Genomic DNA, 22,691 nt, shown 5'->3' on the forward strand with positions numbered 1-22,691 from the left:
TCACTCTTCACTCTTTGGTCATTTCATGAATCAAGTCCTGGCTGCACAAAACCACCAAAAAAATCGTACATTTAAAGTCATTTACTTTGTCTCATTATATGACATTTTAAACTTTTTGATATCATACAATTGAAAACACTACAGCATCATTCTGTCCAACTTAAATTAAATAAATAACTTAGGCACAAGATGTATGAACAAACAAATATCTCTTTCAATGATGCATATTAATGTTTCACAAAATAGTCATTTATAAACTACAAAATACTGTGTCAAAATACATAATCATACATAAATAATAAATATTCCTCTCTCATCTAATAGAAAAACAAAAAGAAAAAAAAAAGAGGGCCAGTCATGTCAGGGATCTGTAAATACTCATACAGAACAGAACAAAAATATTATTTCACATCTTAAACAGTTTTTGTCCAAAATAAACAAATTTACTCATTTAGCACTTTGACACCTGCTCTGTAAAATGTCAGCAGGTGTGAAAATCAGTCATCTTCTGTTAACATTATGTGTCGCCCAGTAACTTTAGACTTCCAGAAAAAAAAGAAAAAAGAAAAAACCTCCTTACCAACCTAAACAGCTGCACAAAAAATAAAAATAAAAATGAAAGATATTTATATAAGTCAAGCAGCTTGTTGGCGATGATTCTGTACACTGTATTCAAACTAAGTCAATCCTGCAATTTAGCATCTAATCTCCTCACTTAAAGCAAATGATTATTAAATAAACATTCTGCATGTTTAGTGTAGAAACCTGGCGTCCCCGTCAGTTTCTGAACCTGTAGGAGATGGGAAGCAGTTTGTGAGTCTTCTTCATGGCCTGGACCTTCGCATGCGTCTGCTCGTCCATGGTCTTGTAGCACCGCCGGGCGTAATCCAACAGCTTCTCCTTTGATGCCTCGAACTCTCCGACTTCTGTCACCTACACGAACATCAGCACACTTCATCAATGTGGAAAGTTCAGTCAGTTTGCTATAACCCTGTGATTGAGAGCATCCAACCTAAAAGATATTTCTGAACAGTTCCATGTCTCTGCTGCCACTTGGTGGTCAACAAAATCCACATAACAACATATGACAACAAATAACCACATTGTGATCATTTGCTTTTTTTTGTGCAGCACACTGTAAATTACAGTACAGTCTATGGAGACAGATTTGGCACCAGATTTTGTGAGAACAAAAAAAACACTGTCCATAGCTCCATATTTAACAGTTTCTTTGTTTTATTTGAAGTATCGATCCATAAGAAGATATATTTGTGGTTTTAAGAACCAAAAACCATCTCAGTGCAGTTTTATATCTCCTCTCTCAGGCTTCTCTCTGGAGCTTTAGTAACAACAGGTCGCTAAGACAATCAGAAGAGAGGAGGCTCTGAGCCTCTCTGTTTTCTGAGTGATCCTGATTTCAGGTGAACACTCAGAGAAACCAAATCGTGCAAGGTTGGATGGTGGGTCCAGGTGGGCCATGGGGGGAAAGCTGAGGGCGGTGACTGCTTTGTTGTGACATCACAAAGTTACAGAAGTCCTGACAGCTGGTTTTAAGGCTCAGTTTCTGAATACAGGCTGTGTGCATTTCTCTGTGGACTGAGGCTTTGATACTTTCACAGTATTGATATAGAACCTAGACCTGATCTATAATCAAACATGGACATTTTCATTTTCTCAACTGAACTGTTCAACAGAGTTGAACTGTGTCTACCTGAACTGAATAGTATTGAATTTTGTTCATTGCTTTTGTCAAAAGCAATGTACAAATTAGGCACAAACCAAGCCACAGGTAAGGTTGAAGATGCATGGAGCAAAGCAAACATACATTCATTTTATACTTTGAATTAATTTTGTAGTGCTGGATAAACTAAATGCCTACAACACGGGAAAAGTTTCAAAATTGTCTCCATCTGTTTTCAACTGTGTTAACACACCACTACCAGATCTGCTCCCCAACAGAAAAGAAAGTGTGCATCTCAGTGTGTATTGTTATACATAACACATGCATGTGTCAAAAAAGTAATACATGTTTGGGAATATGAGAACAGGATATAAAGGAGGTTTTATAAGAAGAGTTCAGACCTTCTCTGGAGCCACCAGCAGCAGCTCTGCGATGGGGGAGGTGGAGGCCATGGTGTTCCGGTCGACTCCGTGGATCTGGAAGGCTCGGGACATGCTCCTCACCCTCTGGTAGGTGGACAGGATCTTCTTATAACGAATCAAAACGCCGTCTGGGTCTTTAACTGGGGGGAGATGAGGAAGAGCGGAGGGGGAAGTTTCAGACCGGGGGTGGACCGACCGAGAGTCACGGGGGAATTTAATTGAGCTTTGGTGAAATTTCAACAAAGGAAGATGGACACTGTCGGCACGGATTACTACATCACCACATAATACAGTATCTATCGGTTCAGCACTAACACTTCAGCACTCACCTCTCTGTCTCTCCCTCCCATGGGTGATCCTAAAGATCCTCCTCATCTTCATCCTCGGCTCTCCGCTGGCTCGTCCTCGCCCCTTCTTCTTTGACCCCTTCTCTACAGACGAGTCATCTTCTTCCTCCTCCTCCTCCTCTTCCTCCACGTACTCGTCCTCAGTGTAGTAATTGTCTTCTTCCAGATGAAACTCCTGCTTGACTACAGCCGTGGAAAAGTCATGCAGAGTTAAATATTTCTGTGACATAATGATGTGGGAAAAGACAGTTAATGTCATTCCTCACCAGGGATGGCGGTGCTGCGGCGAGACCGAGGTCCTGGTCCCTGCAGGCGTTTGAGGGTCATTCCAGATCTGGTGGTCATGGGGGAGGGGGGCGAGGGAGAGCTAGAAGGCTGGACCTTCACGCTCCGCTGGGTGTCTCCACACCACTCTGATAATAATCAGAATACAATTAAAAAGTGATTATTTGCCTGTGTGAATAAAAAGAAAAAGCTGAAAAAAAAGAAAATAGTGCGAGATCCAGATTGATATTTCTATATCATCACGCATCGCGCTGCTTTTGAGGACGCCGAAGGGTTTTATGCGTTTTCCCTTCATATTCCATTCTCCTGATGAATCACATGACTCGACACCTCACCCTCTGGAGTCCTCATGCTGACGATGAAGCGGTCCAGCTGACAGCGCAGGAAGTTGCGTTCCTCCTCCAGCTCCTCGATGCGCTTCTGCAGCCAGGCGTTCTTCTCCAGGGCCACGTACAGGTGAGCCCGCAGGTTAGAGACCAGGATGAAAGGGCTGTACTGAGAGTGAGGAAGCTCCGGCACCATGGGCTCTGCAGGAGGAGGAGGAGGAGGAGGAGGAGGAGGAAGAAGTATTCAGAGACATGAAAGAGAGAATAGAAAGTGAGATGAAAAACAGAAAATGTAAAAAAAAAACAAAAAAAAAAACAACTAAATTACAGAAGAAGAAATCATCCCATTTTGTTACTGATACATAATAAATACGGTCATGTGTAGTAGATGTGGCGTACCGTCCATCATGTGCTGGCCCTGGTTCAGGTGATAGGCAGGTGGTCTCTCTATACTCTCCTCCAGGGGAAAAGAGACCTCATAGGCGTCCAGATACAAACCTCCTCCTCCTGCAGATGAAGATGACGACTGGGGCATGTAGTCCTCTGACAAACAAAGCAACAGAGAATTAGACTCTGCAAAGCAACTACGTCTAATACAATTAAATATTATTTTCACCATCGAGTTGTCTGATGATTCTTTTTTTTGTTAGCTAATGTAAAATAAAGTCTATGACTCAGTGTTTTATAGCAGATGTGGGTCAATTCGCCTCCACAATCATCAAAAAAAAACGTATTAATAATCAACTTATTAAATTAGAGCTGCAACCATTAGTCGACAGAGGGAAAATGAATCAGCAACTTTCAGTCATTTTAATGCAAAAATGTCTAATTTTTTCTGCTTCCTGGTTCTCATTCTCATGAGGATTTGCTGCTCGTCTCCATCATATAAATGAAATATGTTTTTAGTTTTGGTCCAAACAAGTACCGTGAGGAAGTCGCTTTGGGTTCTGGAAGGAACATTAATCAATAATCAAAGCAATGGTTAGCTGCAGCACTGAATTAAAGTGATCATGGAACAAGATGTGTTCCACCTCTGCACCCTGTGAAATGTCCAAAAAACAGTGGGAGATATGACGTCTTCAGGTGTTTTGTTTTGTCCTTCTCACAGTCTAGAAGCCAGAGACATTAAATTCCCAGTGAGATAAAAACAGAGTAAAGTAGAAAAACTTCACATTTGAGAAAGTTGGATAAAAAAAACTGATATGTTTTCTTTGCAAATCAATATTTTAGAGAATGAATCAAACTCATTGGAGCTGTAGATTAATTAATTACTGTTGACTCAGTGATTGTTTCACCTCTAATAACAGATAATAATAAAGTTAATAAAGCAATGACTCATTGGGATCAACCATAAATACTTATGGTGCTTAAAATAAATACTTAAAATACATGGAAATAAATCAACAAAACAGAACATCAGTAAAATAGTCATAACATAGAAAACAAGCGTTTAAAACTAAATGACATATTAGAGCATAAAATCAAAGCCTACAACTGATTGGCCCATCAATAAAGAAGACTGAAGATGGAGGAGTCTAAAAATAATTTGAACCTTATTTCTGATCCTGACCTCCACAACCTCACACTCCGTTGTCATAATGAATTACACATATTGTCAATATAAAAACACACATATAGACAAACATCGCATTTGCTGATTACTGCACGTGAAATGTTGGGCTATTTGAATGCACTGAGTCATTCAGTAGGTTTGATGCACAAGGTGTATGCGACACGTAAACGTAGCTGTTACCTGGCGGGTTAGTATCGTCTCTGCTGGTTGGAGGATTCATGACTCAGATGTTTGAGATGGACTCGTTATTATTTGTATTATTCGGTAGCTCTGTGTTCAGTTATACTTCTGTAATACGGCCTGAAACGACCCACAGCTGCTGCTCCACAGCCGAGGAAAGACACTCTCCGCTGCAATTACCTGATTATAAGTGGCGTCAACAGGTGCACCGCGCTCTGGTTTGTTTGGTTCACACATGCGCAGAACGGAGGTGTCCCCTCACCTTTGACCAAACATCGCTTCAAGCTAACTTGATTTTTTTTTTCTTTTCAACTTTATTCACAAATACACAGTATTAACAGATTTAATCTGTTAAGTCTTAATACAGGTAGAATGAAAAAAGAAGGACACACGTTTAACTTTAACCTCAAAATAATATATTCATTATATATTATATAATAATATGAGGCTTTTTGTTTAACTTTGCAGCCACTTTGTCAGGGAGTCCAAAAATAGTTTAAACTCTTTCTTTCCATTATCTATTACTATTAGATGACCTCTGAGACACTCAGCTGTAATTTATTGTTGCAGAAAATGATGTCAGAGCATTCACAAACAGGATATCTGTGATTTTAAGGGATAACCAAGCATCAGCCCAGAGTTGCCAAACAAACAGGCCACAAGAAAAGAAAACAAACTAGTCAAAACTTTTGTTCATGAAATCAACAACAGATATGTGTGATCGTTATAAAATCAGCCTTTAACTGAAAGCTTTTCTGAGTACAGTTTTATCTATCCTACAAAATAAGATCACCAAAAACACTTTGTTGAATTTTCCTCCAAAGACTTTATTCATGTAAAAACGATTTACATTTCTTCACAACCGAAGTGCTCAACATTAAGGACAATCAGTCTTTTAAAACATTACAAAAATAGACAGCAACAATAGAGAAAAACTATTAAATAAAGTAAACAAATGAATGAATGAATGAATAAATAAAATTTTGTATTTCCAACAATGTAATTGTAATATTCAATCGTGCATGTGCTCTTTTTCTTTTTATGATATTTCAAAGAGTTTATAATAAACAACAGAAAGCACAACGACACACTCTCTTTGTTTTTATGGAATTTCAGAGACTTTTGTCTAAATATGTAAAATCATGTAGGAAAGAAAAGAAGAAGAAGAAGAAGCTCTGACCGGAAGTTTGTCACGTGAGGGCGGGGCGCAGGTAGGTGAAGACACTGAGGAAGGTAAACGCGGAAGCACAAATAAGCTCCGCGGTGAAAACTTCAGGAAAACGTAAAACTGGAGGTTTATATGCTGCCGAACGAACAACAATAACAAGTGAGTGAAAGCGGAAGAGTTAACGGGGTGAAATGAAATGTTTGGTTTAAGTGAACTACAGGATTATTTGAAGAAGATAGCTTCACCTGCTCTGGGTCTGGTTCACTAACGCTGGCTCAGCAGTGATTTCGTCTTCTTCATGGACAGAAATGAGAAACAACTTCTGTTTCTTTGAAAAACTGCACCGTGAAATCAAACTTACTTAAATTTATATTATAATGTTTTTTTTTTGTTTTTTTTAAGATAAACAGATAAACACAGAAACACAGTAGATATAAAGAAGTAAACGTGAATCAGAAAACCATAAACAAGGCTGTAAATTAAAAGAAACTATGTGTGGAAGTGGAAACATGAACAAATTGGCTACCTGAAGATCTTAAAAACATCCTAAACATATAATGACAGAAGCCTGTTTATGTCTGGGCTAATGCATCAGCTGTTTCAATATAAATATAAATAGTTTTGTGCAGTTATTCAAATTACTTTTGTCTTTATTTTTCATTAAACCATCCCTCATTAGTTTGAATTGGTTTAATGCTAATCAATGCTAATCTCTCCTATCTTAATCTCTCCATTGTCACAGCTGTACAAATAACTGAATTAACAAGTAAACATGCATCTTTAATTTTCTCAACATACCATAATCACTTTGCAAAGCTTTCACTAACAGTATTTCGTATTTAAAATGTTACTGTATGTTACTCTACTGCTGTCTTTCGCTTTTCTGTTGTTGTTGTTTGTTAGCGCATTAGCTAACACGTTGAGAGACACTCCACTGCAGGAGCTGACTAAATCATACGCATCTTTCAGAGGGGGAAATGATATTGTTTTAGATACAATAAATAGTTTGTCAACCAACAGTGATAGCCATTAATGCAAATGATATGAAAATGTAAAACTGCAGATTAAAACAAACTTGTAACTACAAGCTTTCTGCTCAGTTCCACTATTCTATTCAATACTGCGCCCCTGGTGCTAATGTCACTGATTTTATAATCCATCTTTGGAAAGTGACCTGTAGAACTTACATTCTCATAGTTCAAGGCAATTCATTTTTCACCCTTTCCTTGTTTTCTTCAATTCTCCTTCCTTTTCCTCATTTCTAAGTCTTTCATTCCTCTGTTTTATACCACAAAAATACTCTTCCTCCACAAATCTTCCCTTCCTTCCTCACTCCTCACCATATACTATTCCTAATTTATCTCCTGTTTCTATTCTTATTTTATTTCTTTTGAGCTGCTGTGTCAAATTTGAATTTCGTCTATGGCGGATCAATAAAGGTACATCTCATTTATCTTATCTTAAATTATCTTATCTTGTCTTGTCTTGTCTTGTCTTATCTTAAATTATCTTTATCTTATCTCCTAATGTCATGCTTGACATTGTGAACCTGTTCTTGAAGAGAAAGATAACAGGTCAGATCAGCTTTATAATGCATTCACTTTGTGGTTTTTCCTGCTCATATTTTGGTACAAGCGGTTGTTTTTTCCTGGTCCAGGAATGTATCACTTATTGGACGTGTGAAATATGTCAGACATTAAAAAAGCTATCAGTAAAGGCTAACTATTAAATATTCATAACGGTGAATCCCAGCGCATATTTTGTACTATTTTACATTTTCATGCCAGAAATAACTGGAAACTGTGTTCCTCTCAGAATTTGCACCAACATCAGAGTAAACATATATAATAGGGACTTCACGTCATGGTAAGTCAGGTTATACAGTCATATAAAATAACTAACATCATACTGACAGCATCAAATGAGCATATTTCTATGTTTCAATAAGCCAGTATCGGTCTGATATTGCAGCAAATCAGTATTTTAATGGGACTTTTAGTGATGCCGAGCAGCTGTAGTTTTCATGTGTTTCTGTTTTACCTGCAGTTCCTCTCACGATGGGCCTGTGTAACGGCCTGTCCCACTGTAAACTGGCTCTGGCCTTCGCCGTGTTGATGGATTTACTGGGTGGAGCCGCTCTGCTGGTGGGAGTCTTCGCCCGTCTGGAAATCAAAGGACAGGACTATGGAGACTTACTGGTCTATACTGGTATGTTTGTGTTGGTTTTAACTTGGAATCAGAACTAAAAGTGGGTCTCACTCCCTACTACTTTATAAAACTGCATCTGTGTTAAATTCGCCAAAAATGAAAAAGTAATAGATGCAATGATTTGTTGATAAATGAAGTGGTCAATCAACAGAAAGCTGGTGAATACTTTTCACCAGCTCATTTTTGAGCACAAATATCAAACATTACTATTAAATATTAATACAGCTTCTCAACTCTGATGACTTTCGGATTTTCTTTGTTTGATGTGATAATAAACTGAATATCTTTCGGTTTTGGACTGCTGGTCAGACAAAACAAGCATTTTGAAGACGTTGCCTTGGGCTTTAGGAAATTGTGAGAGGCATTTTTGTGACATTTTCTAAGATTAAAAAAATGAAGTGAGAGAATAATCTGCAGATTAATCGATAATGAAAAAGACGGAAGCAACACAAATGAGAAAACAAATACAAATAAAAGAAAAGCATATACATGTTAATAAAATAATGAAAATAACACATTACATAAATCTTTATAGGTATAGTATTTTTTCTGAACATTAGCTTTCTAATTCTAATGAAACTACAACTTCATGAGACAAGTACAGAGTGGTAAGTTTCACTAAATGTGCTGAAGCAGCTGTAAAACATAATGCTATTTTTTATGTTTTCATGCCAACAAATTTTCTGTATGTACTTGAATTTATAAGACGTAATGAATAGAGCTGACAGGGTTCATCCAAATTTAATCTGCAACTATTTTGTAAATCAATTAATTGTTTAAAATCATGTAAATGCCAAACAGCTTCTTACATGTGCAGATTTAATGCTTTTCTTTGTCGTACATGACAGTAAACTAAATGTTTTGGATCATTGGATGTACAAAACATGACATTTGCAGATGTTACCTCGGCCTCTGAGAAACAATGACAGGCATTTTTCATTATTTCAGACAAAACAGCTAACTGATTAATAAAAAAAATTATCTGTATACTAATTGGTAAAGAAAATAAAAGGTGGTGTCTGATGTGACCTCTGTTCAGGAGCCCTGTTCGTGCTGATGTCTCTGGCCGGATGGGTGTTGTGGTACAGCGGCAACATCGAGGGCCTGACAGCCAAGAAGGAGCTGGGACACATCGGCAGCGCCGTCGATCGACTCGCTCGCAACCTCAGCCGCAAGATCCGCAGCTACAAGAGCTACCACTGAGAGAGGAAGTTGTGGATACGTTTCACTTTAAAAGTCTGGTTATAGGTACCTGTGTTTGTCAGTATTAATATGAGAAACAGACAATGAATCAAACTGTGTGCTACTAAAAACTTTAGTGTTACAAGCATGTCAGAAACATTTCAACTGTAGAAGTGTTGTTGTGTTACAAAATCATAATGTTACTGTTTCATTAGTTTCATGAGTTATGTTTTTTATTCTTGTAGCATTTGAATGTGACTCATTGAAAACAGCAGTGGACTCTTTATGGATTTCAATAAAAGCCATTTTATACATCAGACATGTCTGCTTTATCAACAATATAAGATCATCTCTCTCTTCACAAGTTTAAGCTTTAATACATTTTTATTAAAAATGAAGAAAAAGAATGAGAATTATTATATTGATATAGCATCAAGTCATCACAGATACAATACTACAAATATAGACAGCAACACAAGTAGATTATATAGTGTATCACTAGATGTAGCATATTTATGTTACATGATATACTGTATATTGATTCATATATTACTATATGCTCTAATCCTTTACTGTTTTAATGTATTATATGTTTCTTATTTAATTCTTTAACATTTATTTCACACCTGTGATATAGGTGCATTATATATCATATTCATATTAAATACCTATATTAACACACATATTTATTATATCCTGTACATTACTCAAGAATATCAGGAGACTATACCATTGCTTTAAGTAATAATTAATATGTCTTTGCTCTGTAGCAAATTAAAATGAGCATTTCTTAAAACATTAATGCACTGTTACTTTTTGTTTACTCAATTTAAAAATTAGGAGAAAATAATAATTGTGCCATGTGCAGAGGTCAGTAACTAATGTTTGTACATGCCTCAATTACTGTTTAATTATTTTTTTCTGTTTTTAATTTCATGAAGTTAAAGGGTAACTGTGCATTAACATTTGTAGAGAGGCTCATTTTAATGTCTGTTTTATGCAAGGTTGTATTTACTTCTTTTCATTTAAAAAAATCTATAACCAGTACTGACCTCTACTGGTGACAAATGAGAATTACAGCAACATCAGTGGTATATCTTTTTATCTGTAATCAAAGATTTTTAGCAGATACATGATCATATATCACTCACATATATTTTACTCGAGAATGAGGCTTTTTGTAGCTAAAATATCATGCAACACAAATTACCAAACAAGCTCTATGCCCCATCATGCTTAAAGCAGAGTAGACTAAGTGCAAAGTGAATGTTGGCAGCCAGCTCCTTTAAATTGGATTACAAAAAAATCTGTCAGATTTCTTTTTTTTTGTTTTTTGTTTTGTGGCACAGGCTGATTAATGAACTCCTCCTGAACTCACAAGCAACAAAAAAAACAAAAAACGACATTCATAAAAAGCAAAGAAGAAAGAAGAGCGTATTAAGGGAACTGACCTGGGGGCAGATTCTCCCTCCATCAGCTAATCTGATTACCAAGTCTAAAATCTGATTTCAGACCTTCTTTGATGCCTGACAAATAAGTGGCAGCTGAATCCTTCTGGTCTCCGATTTGTAATCCTGTTTTCCTTGTTCTGACATAATGGAGTCATAGAAGGGCCATAAAAAAAAAAGAAAAAAGAACTGTAAAAGAATTAAGAGAAGAAATTTGGAAATATAAAGACAAATAACCAAATATAAAAGAATAATTCTAAGCATTTTCATTTATTTTCACATTTTTGTTCATTTATTTTTTTTAATCTATTCACGTTTTTAAGATAGGCTTTATTGTTTTTTAATTTTTGCATATAAATGATTTTTTCTGTAAATTTATTTTTCTTTTAATTTTTATATATTATTATTTATTTATTTATTTTATTGCTTTATATCTCCTTATTCCCCGACTTTCCCTATTGCTTTAGACAACTTTCCAGACTTTACTTGGGTAACCCTGACATTAAGCCGCAACAATGTGGTAAACCAACTGGATTAAATCTGGACAACAGTTTGAGAATTATTTGCCACAATTTTTACCAGAATCAGATGTTGCCTGAACTCACCTCTGTCAGGTTATTGACAAGATGGCAGTTATGAAGATGTTGGTGGTGTTAGTGAGCTCCACAGCTCTGTGAGCCTCGGTATGTAAACCCCCTCCACCCACCATTCAAAGATCTTCTCGTGAGCAGGGTATTCCCCTGCAGACAGAGTTTGTAGTAGCAGTAATAGGATTATGAGGACAGGTAACCTATGATGAAGTCTCAAATTCAAACTGTCCTGACTGACTTATTGTAGTCTGACAGGTTTTATACGGATAAAGTCGTTAAAATGACCTATCTTTACATTTTTCTGATAAGTAACCTTTCAGAAAAAAAGTATGTAAAAGATGTAATGTGATGGTTTGGGCTTCAAAGCTCTCTAAAACCAACAAGTTAGACACAACAACTTTATATTTTTACAATGATGATATGTCAATGTTGTGTTTGCAGCTTGCTGTGCTGCCCCCAAGTGGCCAATTAATGCATATTTTTCAACAGAAACACGTCCATATTTGCTCTTTCAGTTTACTCAGAAGTGGTCATGTGACTCATGTGACTCATGTGACTTTCTAGTATCTTCCAGCTGACTCTTGATCTGGCCTCCATCTGCTGCTTGACGAGTATCCACACTGGAACCATGACGACCATCAGGGTATTTAGATTAAAATTTGCTTTTCTGAGAATAGATTCCTAAATGTCGGGCCAAAGAGCTTTGATAATACTTAGCTGCGTTTTGGTAACCACCAATCTTCCATTCCCTGCATGAAGTCTGTCTGCTTTGCATGTTTGCCAAATCCTCCTTAGACCGCCTAACATCGCTACTTTAACTGCCTCTCTCTCTGTCTCTCTCTCTCTCTCTCTCTCTCTCTCTCTCTCTTTCTCTCCCCATCCCCTTCTGCTCCTCCATTTTAATCCCCCTCTCCTTACAATCAAAGGATTCCCTTTCCTAGAAACCAGCCTAAACCAGGGTGTGGGTTAAAGGTGGGATTGTGAGAGGGAAAGGCTCGTCTCAAGAGCCAAGGGACGAAAACTTCTAATCAAATAAATCCAGACTGTTTAGTCTTTGTAGGCTGAAGGGAAAATCCCTGTTCTAAAAGAGGAAAGCTCTGTATGATAGACTGAGGATGAGTCCCAAATAGGGTGTTTCTAAATTTTTTGGCACCGTTTAACAGGGTAAACTAACTGTTTCAACAATTAGTTGACTGTGCTTTTTTTTTTTTTTTTTTTTTAAAGATGTAAAGCATGTATGCGTTTGGGGGCAGAAATTAATGTATTTGTGGAATTAAACTTCAATTGGAGAAGCCAGGAGTTGCAAAGATGAAATTGCATTAACACATATATATCTACTTCCATAATTAAACAACTACACCGAGGTTTTGTGCTGGTACAATGGAAGCACCCAAACAACAGGTTGTACTTGTGACATAATGGTTTAAACTGACTGTGAAGGCCTGTTTGGGATTTTTGCGTCATGATGTTTCCCTTTTCTCTCTCCCCTTGTTTTCTGTCATTTCTTTTCTGTAAATTAAATGATAAAAAGCCAAAAAGCACATGAAAAAATAGATGAATTTTAGACTTTGTGGTATAGGCTCAGCACACTTTAATGTGGTTATGTATGGCACTAGAAGCTCGTGGCTTCAGGGGAACTTCTCTATTAAATCTTTGGAGATAAAATGACAGAATGGACTCAAGACTCAAAAATACAGAATGAATAAAACAGGAAAAAGGAAGAGCAATTTTCCCCAGAAGTTTTTAAAAATTTTTTCCTCACTTTAATTGATAATTGGAAGACTTCTTGAGGTCAGAGCTGGCTGAATAAAAGCTTGTTAACGGTGGCCATGTAATCACAAAATCTGGTTTGAGTCTGGGTGAAGACCAGCGTTTCCACTCAACTGTCTACTTTATTTTGAGTGGCAGGGTAAAAATGGCTTTGGGTGGCGGATTTGGACTAGTTCTTATACTTTTTCAGTTTTCCCTGACAAAAAGTTACAATATGCAAAATTACTGAAAATTAGGCAAAAATATAGAAAAAAACATAATCGAATAGGTGGTGCCAAGTGGTGTATTTTAATTGTTTATGTGATAAAATCAGTGTAAAAGTAGCAAAAGTCTGAAGTAATGTCAATTACACAGCAGCTTTATCTGCTAGCTGAATTTGCTGACATTAGCCGACGTTATCTAGTGGTCATAGCAGAATCAAGGCTGTAGCTGAGGAAAATCAGTGTAGTGAACTGAGCATGTATTTTTAGGTTATGAATAAAACATTTTACTTGTTTTTTCTTTTTTCATCTCTCAAATTTTAACATTTGTCTCACTTTAAGAAGATATTTGCCCTAACAGGTGACATTGGCTCTGAATGTACTCACCAGCTCGTCTGGCAGAGCTCTCCAAAGCCTCGGCCACCAGATGGCAAAATCCAAATCACCTGTGGAGCCGTGGCTGATGGTGCCAAGAGGGGGGCAGCGTCTGAAGGTAGGCCTCAGCATGTCAGCAGAGGAATTAAGTTGCTCTAATGCAGGAGAGAGATCAGCAGTTTGCCAGGAGAGCTTACTGTAGACGCTGCTCTATACTTGTCCTGCATTAGAGAATCTGGGAAGCTCCGTCTGAGATGAAGGCAGTGGGCGGAGAGGGTGTCTGCTTAGGTCATGTGGTTATATCAACAGACTGGTTGCGCATACAGTAGACATGCTCACAGGTTGTTATGCTGCTTGGTGACAGTATATGATAGGTTTCCATGACTCAGTTAACGCCTCAGTCTGCAGCAGCCATATAAAGGTCAGCTAATGACCTGTTGCTAGGTATTTGAAAAGTGAATATGATAATTAATCAGAATGTTTCTAGCCTCATCACAGGGTCACGTCGGCATCTGAATATGACAATCTGAGGCTGAAAGTCTCATTTAGACTTTTTACTGTTATCACGGAGAGAAAATATAAAAGATAAAAAGAGCATTTTAAGGTCCCATATTATATAAAGTGAGATTTCCATGTGTTGTCTGATTATAAAGGTATTAGCTTCTATATTAATACTGTCAAAGTATCAAAGCCCCAAGCCCAGCCAGGAGGCCAGAGGCTCAGAGCCTCCTCTCCTCTGATTGGCTCACTGACCTGTTGTTACAAGAGCTACAGAGAGAAGCCTGAGAGAGGAGATGTGAAACTACACTGGGATGGTTTTTGGTTCCTTAAAACCACAAATGTGTCTTCTTATGGATCAACACTTCATACAACATAAAACACTGGAAAACTGTAAAATATGGGGCCTTTAATGACTCACACTTTTCACATTGCCAAAGTTTAATAGATTTTATCTGGATGTACTGATAGTGAGTGTCATGTTCCTGAAGGTTCAAACAGCTGAAACTCCCTTCTAGTTTGCACAGTTTCAGTCACAGAAGTCCTCACAATTAAGCAACTAAATATGTTGTGTGCCTTTGCTTTCCAGTATTTTCTGATTTGATGTCCCTATTGGCAAGAAGATAATTGGTCAGCATCTTCCAAATCCTTCCAACATTATTCATGTCAGTTTCTTTTAGAGCTGGCAGGAAATAAGGGGATTAAGAAAGATGGGGAACAATATTGTTAGTGCCTTGAAACCCAGAGGCCAGTAAACCTCTGGTTAAGTTTAGATACAAAAACTACTTAGTTATGGTAGGAAAAGAGTTTTATGTAATTTATGAAAACCAATGAAGCAGAGTGTAAACAGTGGTCTACTGAGTTGAAATCAGACAAAATACACACAAGTAGGACCACTAACCATGATGCAGCCATCTTTTGTTTATTGTATTCAGACACTGGTAGGCTAACAGATGCTAACTATGTTCCTACTACACTTCTTGGTAGTAGTAAATTAGCTTTAGGACTATTATATGTTATAGTGAAATGGAAGGGAAGTGATGACCTCTGAGCTCAGAGGAGTTCAGACCATTTGAATTCTCGCTGCCTTCCCACCATGTTTACACTTGCAGGTTTCCTTTTAATGCAGGTGCATTGTGTTGGGACTTGCTGTGTTTTCTGTGCAGACTGGTTTACAGTAGAGCAGATGGTGGATCAGCAGTCAAAACTCAGCTAAGAGCATTTAAATCCCCCGCCTAATGGCGCACTGCCACCCGCCACCATTCTCTGGATTTAAACTGCTAAGTCTTTACCTGCGCAAAGGTCCAAGGTAGTTTTGGAAATGGCTTGCTTTTACTTTGTCAATTCACTTGATCAGGTTTATTTTTATAGCAGATAAAACCGGCGCTGTGCTCTTAAGTAGCCAGCGTGTCTGTGCCAGGTCCAGTAAGCTGACTTGTTTTCAGAAGGCGGGAATCAAGCTACAGGGCATCCAGTGGTGGAAGATGTATAGAGATTCTTTACTTAAGTAAAAGTACCAAATAGTTGTGAGATGATTCATAGGAGAGGAAAGAAGAAAAAACAAAGTTCTGACACACAAACCGGTTTTCAATTTTTGGACTTTTTCTCTAATCAACCCGGAAACTGAACTAAACTAAAGTAAACTAAAGTAAACTAAAGTAAACTAAAGTAAACTAAACTAAATGCTAAACTAAGCTAAGCTAAGATATGCTAAACTAAACTAAACTACAGATAAACTATCAGATTCAGATTGTCTGTGCAGTTGCCTAATATCCTCCCCAACCTTCACATGGCCAGAGCATAAATAAATATAGTACCACACCGACAACTTGTTTTGTATCATTTTTTTTGCCTTTTTCTTACATATATATGAGTTTCTACCTGTTAAATTGAGGTTGTCTGTTATGTGCGTCTTGTTTTTGTCCACATGTGTGCCACTTCCTGCAGCCAAGTGTGTGAAAAAATACCTTATAAATAAATGTGACATGACCACTTTAGCATATGAGGGGAAAAAAAAGAGAGACAGCAACAGCAGCTCAGGGAGCTCAGGGGTTCACATGGGTGCTGCTGTGGCTCCGCCTCAGGGTGATCCAGTTTAATTGACTTACCCCAGCAGGTGGAGGCTGATTTTCTCAGCTGCTCCTCTTCTGTTTGCCCTGGACTCCTCAGCTGCTCACACAGGTAGGAAACAATCAGAACTTAATTGACAACATGAAATATTTTGGGGAATAACTATTGGAGCCTTTGGTGTTCTTGGACCTTTGGTGCTTTTGTACTTTTTCATTTAAACTGAGATTCTCTCTGAGGAAAAACACATTCGTTATGTGGACATCAAGTAGAGGCATGACAAGAAAAGAGAGTTTTGTTGTATAAAAAGTGCATTAGTTAACCTAAGTTTTGTGTAGCTTTTTTCTGGATGACATTTGGAAGTGCTTGCACCATCACCTCTGATATCAATATTTATTAGTACAAATGCAATAAAGGCAGTTTGTTTTTACCCATTTGCATTGAGACATATGAAAAACAAAATAAATGAATTCTTTCCTGTAATTACACATATAATTACAAATATAATTTATTTTAAATCACATTTCATCACAGTTTACCATGTATTTTGACCAACTAAAGAAGAGTTATACTTATCTTTTTTTTACAGAGCTGAAAATCTTACAGTGTGAGTAGATTTAATAAGTTAATTTCTGACAACTGTGCTGCTGTCCATTGTGTAATATGTCTCACTTTTCCATGTAATGTCATAGTAGTGATGTAACTGTTGGTCAATGGGGATAACAAACCATGGTGCAGTCTGGATTTTATGGTGCGTTCTGGAAATTTTATACTAAGTTCAACTTATTTGGATAGGTTTTGGTAAGCTCAGTTGGTAGGTAGTTGCCTCTCACTACCGACTGCGCTGAACCCTTTGATCCGACCTATGAAGTTGTAGATATGGGTCATCTTGCTTAACAATGGAAGCCGTTCAAAATCATTAAAATTTGAATGTGCCATCAACATAACATTTTGCCTCAGTGCCATTTAAACTACAAACCCACAGCAAAAAGTGAGTGAGTTGATTCTGAGTGAGAGATCAGGCTGAAAGTGTTCATCCATACTTGACTGTTGCATAGAAAGCAAGGTTGACTCTGGCTATTAAACATAAAATAGATTATCATAACATGAAGGCTGAACAGGCCTGGGGGATCCATATTTTTAAAGTGTCAACCATCTTCATATTACACAAGCCTTCAGTGCTCGATTGTCAAAGTGCAAAAGTTTTCTTCACAATTTTGGTATTTTGCATTTGGCAAAATGTGTCAGGTAACACCATTTAATTGCTTATACAAATTTAGTCTGTTGTAACCATATGGCCAACTAGCATGGAATGGTATCATGCTGGTGTAAAATGTGATTGGCATCCGTCTAGTCTCTTCAATAAATGCCACTGATGGAAGGGTAACCACACCTGTTGTCCTCTCCTCTCTCTCTTGTACTAATTACAACCTGGCTCGCTGCTTATTTAAAATAGCAGGTAGAAAATTCCCAAAACTGTCTGAATTTAAACCTAAAGTCTATAAACAAGCACTTCAGCTTTGACCCACGTTGAACCTTGTCCGTGACACCTCTTGCTGGTATTACTGTTGGCTGATTGGCTTAATGAGCTTAAGTGACTTCTGCTCTTTTCACAGCATTTGTCTCTGTGGGCAGAATTTCAGGCCAGGACCAGGATCAAGAAGGATACTGCAGCCATATTACAGGAATAGTCTTCTGTTTACCACTTTGACAAAGTAGAGGTGGCAACTCCCTAGGCTCCCTAGAAGAGCAGTAGGGCCACAGATTCACAGTTTGATATAACTCTAAAACATCACCACCACCTAAAGCAATGGGTAACACCAAGAGCGGTGCTGTGTCCAAGGAGATCCTGGAGGACCTGAAGCTCAACACCAAGTTCTCAGAGAATGAGATTGTCCAGTGGTATGAAAACTTCAAGAGACAGTGTCCAACAGGGCGCATCTCGAAAGAAGAGTTTCAGTCCATCTACAGTAAGTTCTTCCCAGACAGTGAAGCCAATACGTATGCCCAACATGTCTTCCGCTCCTTCGACACAAATGATGATGGCACACTGGACTTCAAGGAGTACATCATCGCCCTCCACATGACGTCAACAGGGAAGACCACCAGGAAACTCGAGTGGGCCTTCTCGCTGTTTGATGTGGACAAGAACGGATACATCACCAAGTCAGAGGTCACAGAAATCTGCACGGTGAGTTTTGGAAAAAGGGCAATGATGCAGGACCATATAGAGATGTCTTAACATTTTCACAGGCACAATTTTTCCTTACAAAGAGCACAAAACATTTAATTGCGTCGGCAGTGGACACAAAGTTTACAGGCAATTTTATCAGTCTTTCACCAGTCAGAATCTCACCACATTTTCATTTTCAAAAGACAGTGCTGCTTGCTTGGCAATGTATTGTCAAGTAAGTCTGCATTAGCAAGAGCAAAATGAGGCATTGACAACAGTATCAAATGCATAGAAGTTAGGAGTTGACAATTTTTCCTTTTATACCTTTGAATCAAGATTAGTATGATGGCATAGTAACTACTAAAAACTCAATCAATCAATCAATCAATCAATCAATCAATCAATCAATCAATCAATCAATCAATCAATCAATCAAACTTTCTTTGTATAGCAATTTTCATACAGGCTAGTTCAGTTCAAAATAGATTCTGCATTAGCGGGAGCAAAATGAATACGGAAAAGAGTATCATCTGCATACACATTGATATCAGACTGGCTGACATTGGCAGTTATTGCTCATCAGTTGTTAAACTGATCTTAGGTTCCTCTGTATACTTTTGGAATTCAATGTATTACAAATATTTGGTGGAACAGACTGATAAATTGATTGATAGATGAAGGCATTGACGGAAAGCAGCAGAAGGCTTTGGGTGAGAATAGGAGGACATACACTGATCAGCCACAACATTAAAACTGGTAGCTGGTTGTAATCTTGTGGCTGGTTGGTGTATAGAGAATGAAGAAGAGAATGTAGTGGACTATATTTCAAACAGAAGGATACATGTAAATGTCCTCTAAGAACAATATGATAGCATACAAACTATTAAACTCTAATCAGCAAATGTAACCAATGTAAATCTGAATAGACCCATTTGAGTAAACTATGGCAGCCATTTGTTTTTGAGATTTAGCAGAAACCAAATGAAGTATAAACAACAGTATCATCTCCATACAGGATGATTAGGAACTGCCACATACTGAATCCCTAGTGGCTTCAAGACAAAGGTCATCATTGACAGTTGGTGAAACTTACATTGAATTGATCAATTTTACCTCAAATGTCTGCATTTTTCATCTTGAACTATATTATAAACAATCATTCCTGCCTTATATGTCCATTGAGATTCCCAACACTAACATATAAGGTAGATGTTGGCCTAAAGGGTTGTGTCATATGCCATATGTAGGTGTGTATGTGTAGGCTATATATGTATAGTGATCTGTATGTGTATGTGTGTTTGTATGGAGGGCATGTGTTGTTAATGTTCTTTTACCATGTGATTTTTTATTACAGTATAAAATAATATATATGACATTATATGCATCATCTTATCCTCTCAGGAGTCCAGAGCAGATTTCCCTACAATCCGGCTTTAGTCTCACTGCAGTGTCTGACTGCAGTATGTTTGAATCAGACAATTTGTCACAGATTTGAAAGCCTGGACATTGTTTTTTTTTTTTAGTAATCTTTTCTTTAAGCCCTGCATGTGTCAGTGAAAAGTGAGTTGGAAGTTTTGGTTTTCACAGCTCTGCCAATCCTCTCCAGTTTTCAATATGTGACGAGATTATTCAGCGTATATATTGAAATGTGAAATCCAGTTTATTGGTGTTCCAATAAGTCATATATGCTGTTTAACATTTCTGTGCCAGTATAGCACTCAATGACAACAATTTTAAAATACCCTAATTCAGGGGTCCTTTTGAAATCATAAAATCCACTGCAGGCCTATTTCTAGCCAACACATTTCAATTTAACAGATTAGAGTTCATTTAATCACAGAACAAAGCCAGAGAGGCCAAAGAACTTGTCAGTTAATCTGTGGCACCAGCAATTTGTTGCTGTTTTTGTCAGTTGACACATGATCAGCTCATAGCCGTGACAAAATGGATGAGATGAAAGGAGCATTCGGGAGTGATGACATGTGCAGCCATTAAAGTTTAGTCTGTAGTGGTAGAATTAATTTTAATTTCAGCTATGATACCAGACACTAGAGCAAATAATGAGGACATAAAAGTCAAATGTGGCATTAAGCAAAAGGAACAAATAAAATGTTGCACTTCTTTTATGTTCAACCAAAAATGTAAAAACTAAATCATTTTCTCTTTGACCAATGTATGTCTTCTATGTTTTTTTCCCTAACAGGCGATTTTCAAGCTGATTCCTAAGGAGGAACTTGCTAATCTGGCTGAAGATGAAAACACAGCTGACAAGAGGGCAGATAAACTCTGGAAGTTCTTTGACAAGGGTGAAAATGGTGAGATGAAATACTTTAAATGGAGACATGAACTGATAAATATGAGACCAACAATCTTGTGTTCTTGCTTCTGAGTTTTCTCTGACTAAACAGAAAATTAATTCTTCAATTTGTAATTTGTTCAGCCTTCACCCTAAGTCATCAGAGGGTTTGCATGTCACATCCGTTAAACTCAAATACCCAGTAATGGAGTGTCTGCCTGATTTGACTGCATTGCTCAGTTCTACAGTTAGATTAGCGTAGTGAGCCCAACTGATTGCAAAAGCCCCAGAACTTCTAAACACTTTATTATTATTGAACCTGTATTTAATATGGAATTGATTAAGATCTGCATCAAAGATCTTCTTTTATGACATTTTCTTTATGTTATGGTCATTTCAGTCACATAAATTAAACATAATTTCTTTCTTTTCTCCATCCAGACCGAGTGGCAGAGGGGGAGTTCATTCAGGGAGTGTTGGACAATGAGGAAGCTCTTCGTTTGATTCAGTATCAGCCTTTTAAGTAACTGTTCCGTCAATGTACCTCTCTCTCCATTCACATCTCTTCCACTATACCCTTGATTCTGCTAATACAATGGCACCTGACATCAACTTCACATCACAGAATGTGAACACTTAACAGGTGCGATAATATTTTCCTATTGCTCAAAATTCCTGCCAACATTTGCCCCGAAAGCATATGTGCTGACCTGTTTTCTATATCACCCAGAGCTTAAAATAAATGTTTCACATGAAATCCTGGTTTACCAGTGTCTGTCTACCATGAACCAGAAAGAATTATTCCCTCATAAATATGTGACCTAACTGACACTCTCCCACATGTAAACACACTTTTTCTGCTAAAATTAGCTTCTTCACTTAAATGAAGATAGATAAATACAGACATACAGAATTTCTGAAAGTGTCCCTATTTAGTGTACATTTCAGACTAAAAGTAAATTGTAAAGGTGTGTTTTAGCAACTCAAACACATTTTAATAAGATAACATGTTATGTGCATTGTTAAAGTATCATTACTGTGAAATATGTTTTCTCAACTGGGCAGCCAATGGTCTCTGTAGTTTCTCATTTTACACTGGGATGTTTTTTAAAACCTGACCAAGATGTAGCTCATGGTTCAACTGCAGTAAGTGCAGGGCGTTTCCATTATTATTGTATAATTTTATGTCTTTTACAGTGTTCAATTCATCCATGTGACGCACTCCTACATGTTTGATGTTCTAGTTAATTGGTACATATTGGAGAATAGGTTTGTTCATGTGCAACAACATGTAAAACTAACTGGATTCTCTTTACAATAAATTCAATAAATAAAAATCATGAAATTGTAATAAAATGTAAGGTTTCAGAAATCTTTTTCTTTCCTCTGTCTCTTTTTCAGTTTATTATGACTGTGGGGCTGTGTGATACAGCATCGTCTTAAAGGAGCTATTTGTAGGTTTTTTTTTATTGCTACATAGCAAATATTAGCATTAACAGCTTTTAACTTACTAGCTCTTTACTTACCAGTTCCAATACAAGAGGTTACTAGGTCTACAGGGCAGACTGGACTCTACAGTGACTTGGTATTGGAAAGTGATAAGATGGGCTGAACGGCTAGCTGGTTAGCATGCTAACTTCAGTAGAAGAAAAAAAGTGATAGAAATAGAGGCAAAACAAGAAGGTTGATTTCCACGCCTGGAGACAGCTCTTGGTGAGTAAAGGAATGAAGTTTGATGCTGAACTCACAATTTTTCTTCTATAATGGTAAGTAAACGGCTGTTAATGCTAATGTTGACTATGTAGCAATAGCAAAACTTACAAATAGCTCCTTTAAAAAAAGTTAATTCCCCACTAACTACCTTGAAGACTCGATAAAGCATTCGAAAAGGATTCAGGAAAA

The 22,691-nt window shown here is 37.4% G+C and overlaps 3 protein-coding genes across 4 annotated transcripts; 2 read left to right on the top strand and 1 right to left on the bottom strand.

Moving 5' to 3' along the window:
• Nucleotides 1–777: 777 nt before the first annotated feature.
• On the bottom strand, nt 778–4,854 carry LOC111233230 (coiled-coil domain-containing protein 106-like). The gene is made up of 7 exons (XM_022760996.1): nt 4,815–4,854; nt 3,461–3,604; nt 3,066–3,262; nt 2,717–2,861; nt 2,433–2,633; nt 2,083–2,243; nt 778–933 (listed from the first exon to the last, which is right to left on the bottom strand). The coding sequence occupies exons 1-7, from the start codon at nt 4,852–4,854 to the stop codon at nt 778–780; spliced, it is 1,044 nt and encodes a 347-aa protein (XP_022616717.1).
• Nucleotides 4,855–6,035: 1,181 nt separating this feature from the next.
• Nucleotides 6,036–9,670, top strand: LOC111233215 (transmembrane protein 238-like). Its single transcript, XM_022760981.1, has 3 exons — nt 6,036–6,141; nt 8,029–8,190; nt 9,230–9,670. The coding sequence occupies exons 2-3, from the start codon at nt 8,040–8,042 to the stop codon at nt 9,391–9,393; spliced, it is 315 nt and encodes a 104-aa protein (XP_022616702.1). The 5' UTR covers nt 6,036–6,141; nt 8,029–8,039; the 3' UTR covers nt 9,394–9,670.
• Nucleotides 9,671–16,369: 6,699 nt separating this feature from the next.
• Nucleotides 16,370–22,129, top strand: LOC111233214 (visinin-like). 2 transcript variants are annotated; one of them, XM_022760980.1, is made up of 5 exons: nt 16,408–16,434; nt 16,910–16,927; nt 17,937–18,511; nt 20,697–20,808; nt 21,231–22,129. In XM_022760980.1, exons 3-5 carry the CDS (start codon nt 18,131–18,133, stop codon nt 21,314–21,316), a joined length of 579 nt encoding a protein of 192 aa, XP_022616701.1. In that variant the 5' UTR covers nt 16,408–16,434; nt 16,910–16,927; nt 17,937–18,130; the 3' UTR covers nt 21,317–22,129. The 2 variants fall into 2 exon arrangements, with proteins under 2 accessions (XP_022616700.1, XP_022616701.1); XM_022760979.1 differs by lacking the exon at nt 16,910–16,927 and having other exon boundaries at nt 16,370–16,434.
• The last annotated feature ends 562 nt before the right edge of the window (nt 22,130–22,691 follow it).

This window comes from Seriola dumerili, unplaced genomic scaffold, assembly GCF_002260705.1.
Source record: "Seriola dumerili isolate Sdu_G_001 unplaced genomic scaffold, Sdu_1.0 BDQW01000381.1, whole genome shotgun sequence".
Lineage (NCBI taxonomy): Eukaryota > Metazoa > Chordata > Actinopteri > Carangiformes > Carangidae > Seriola > Seriola dumerili.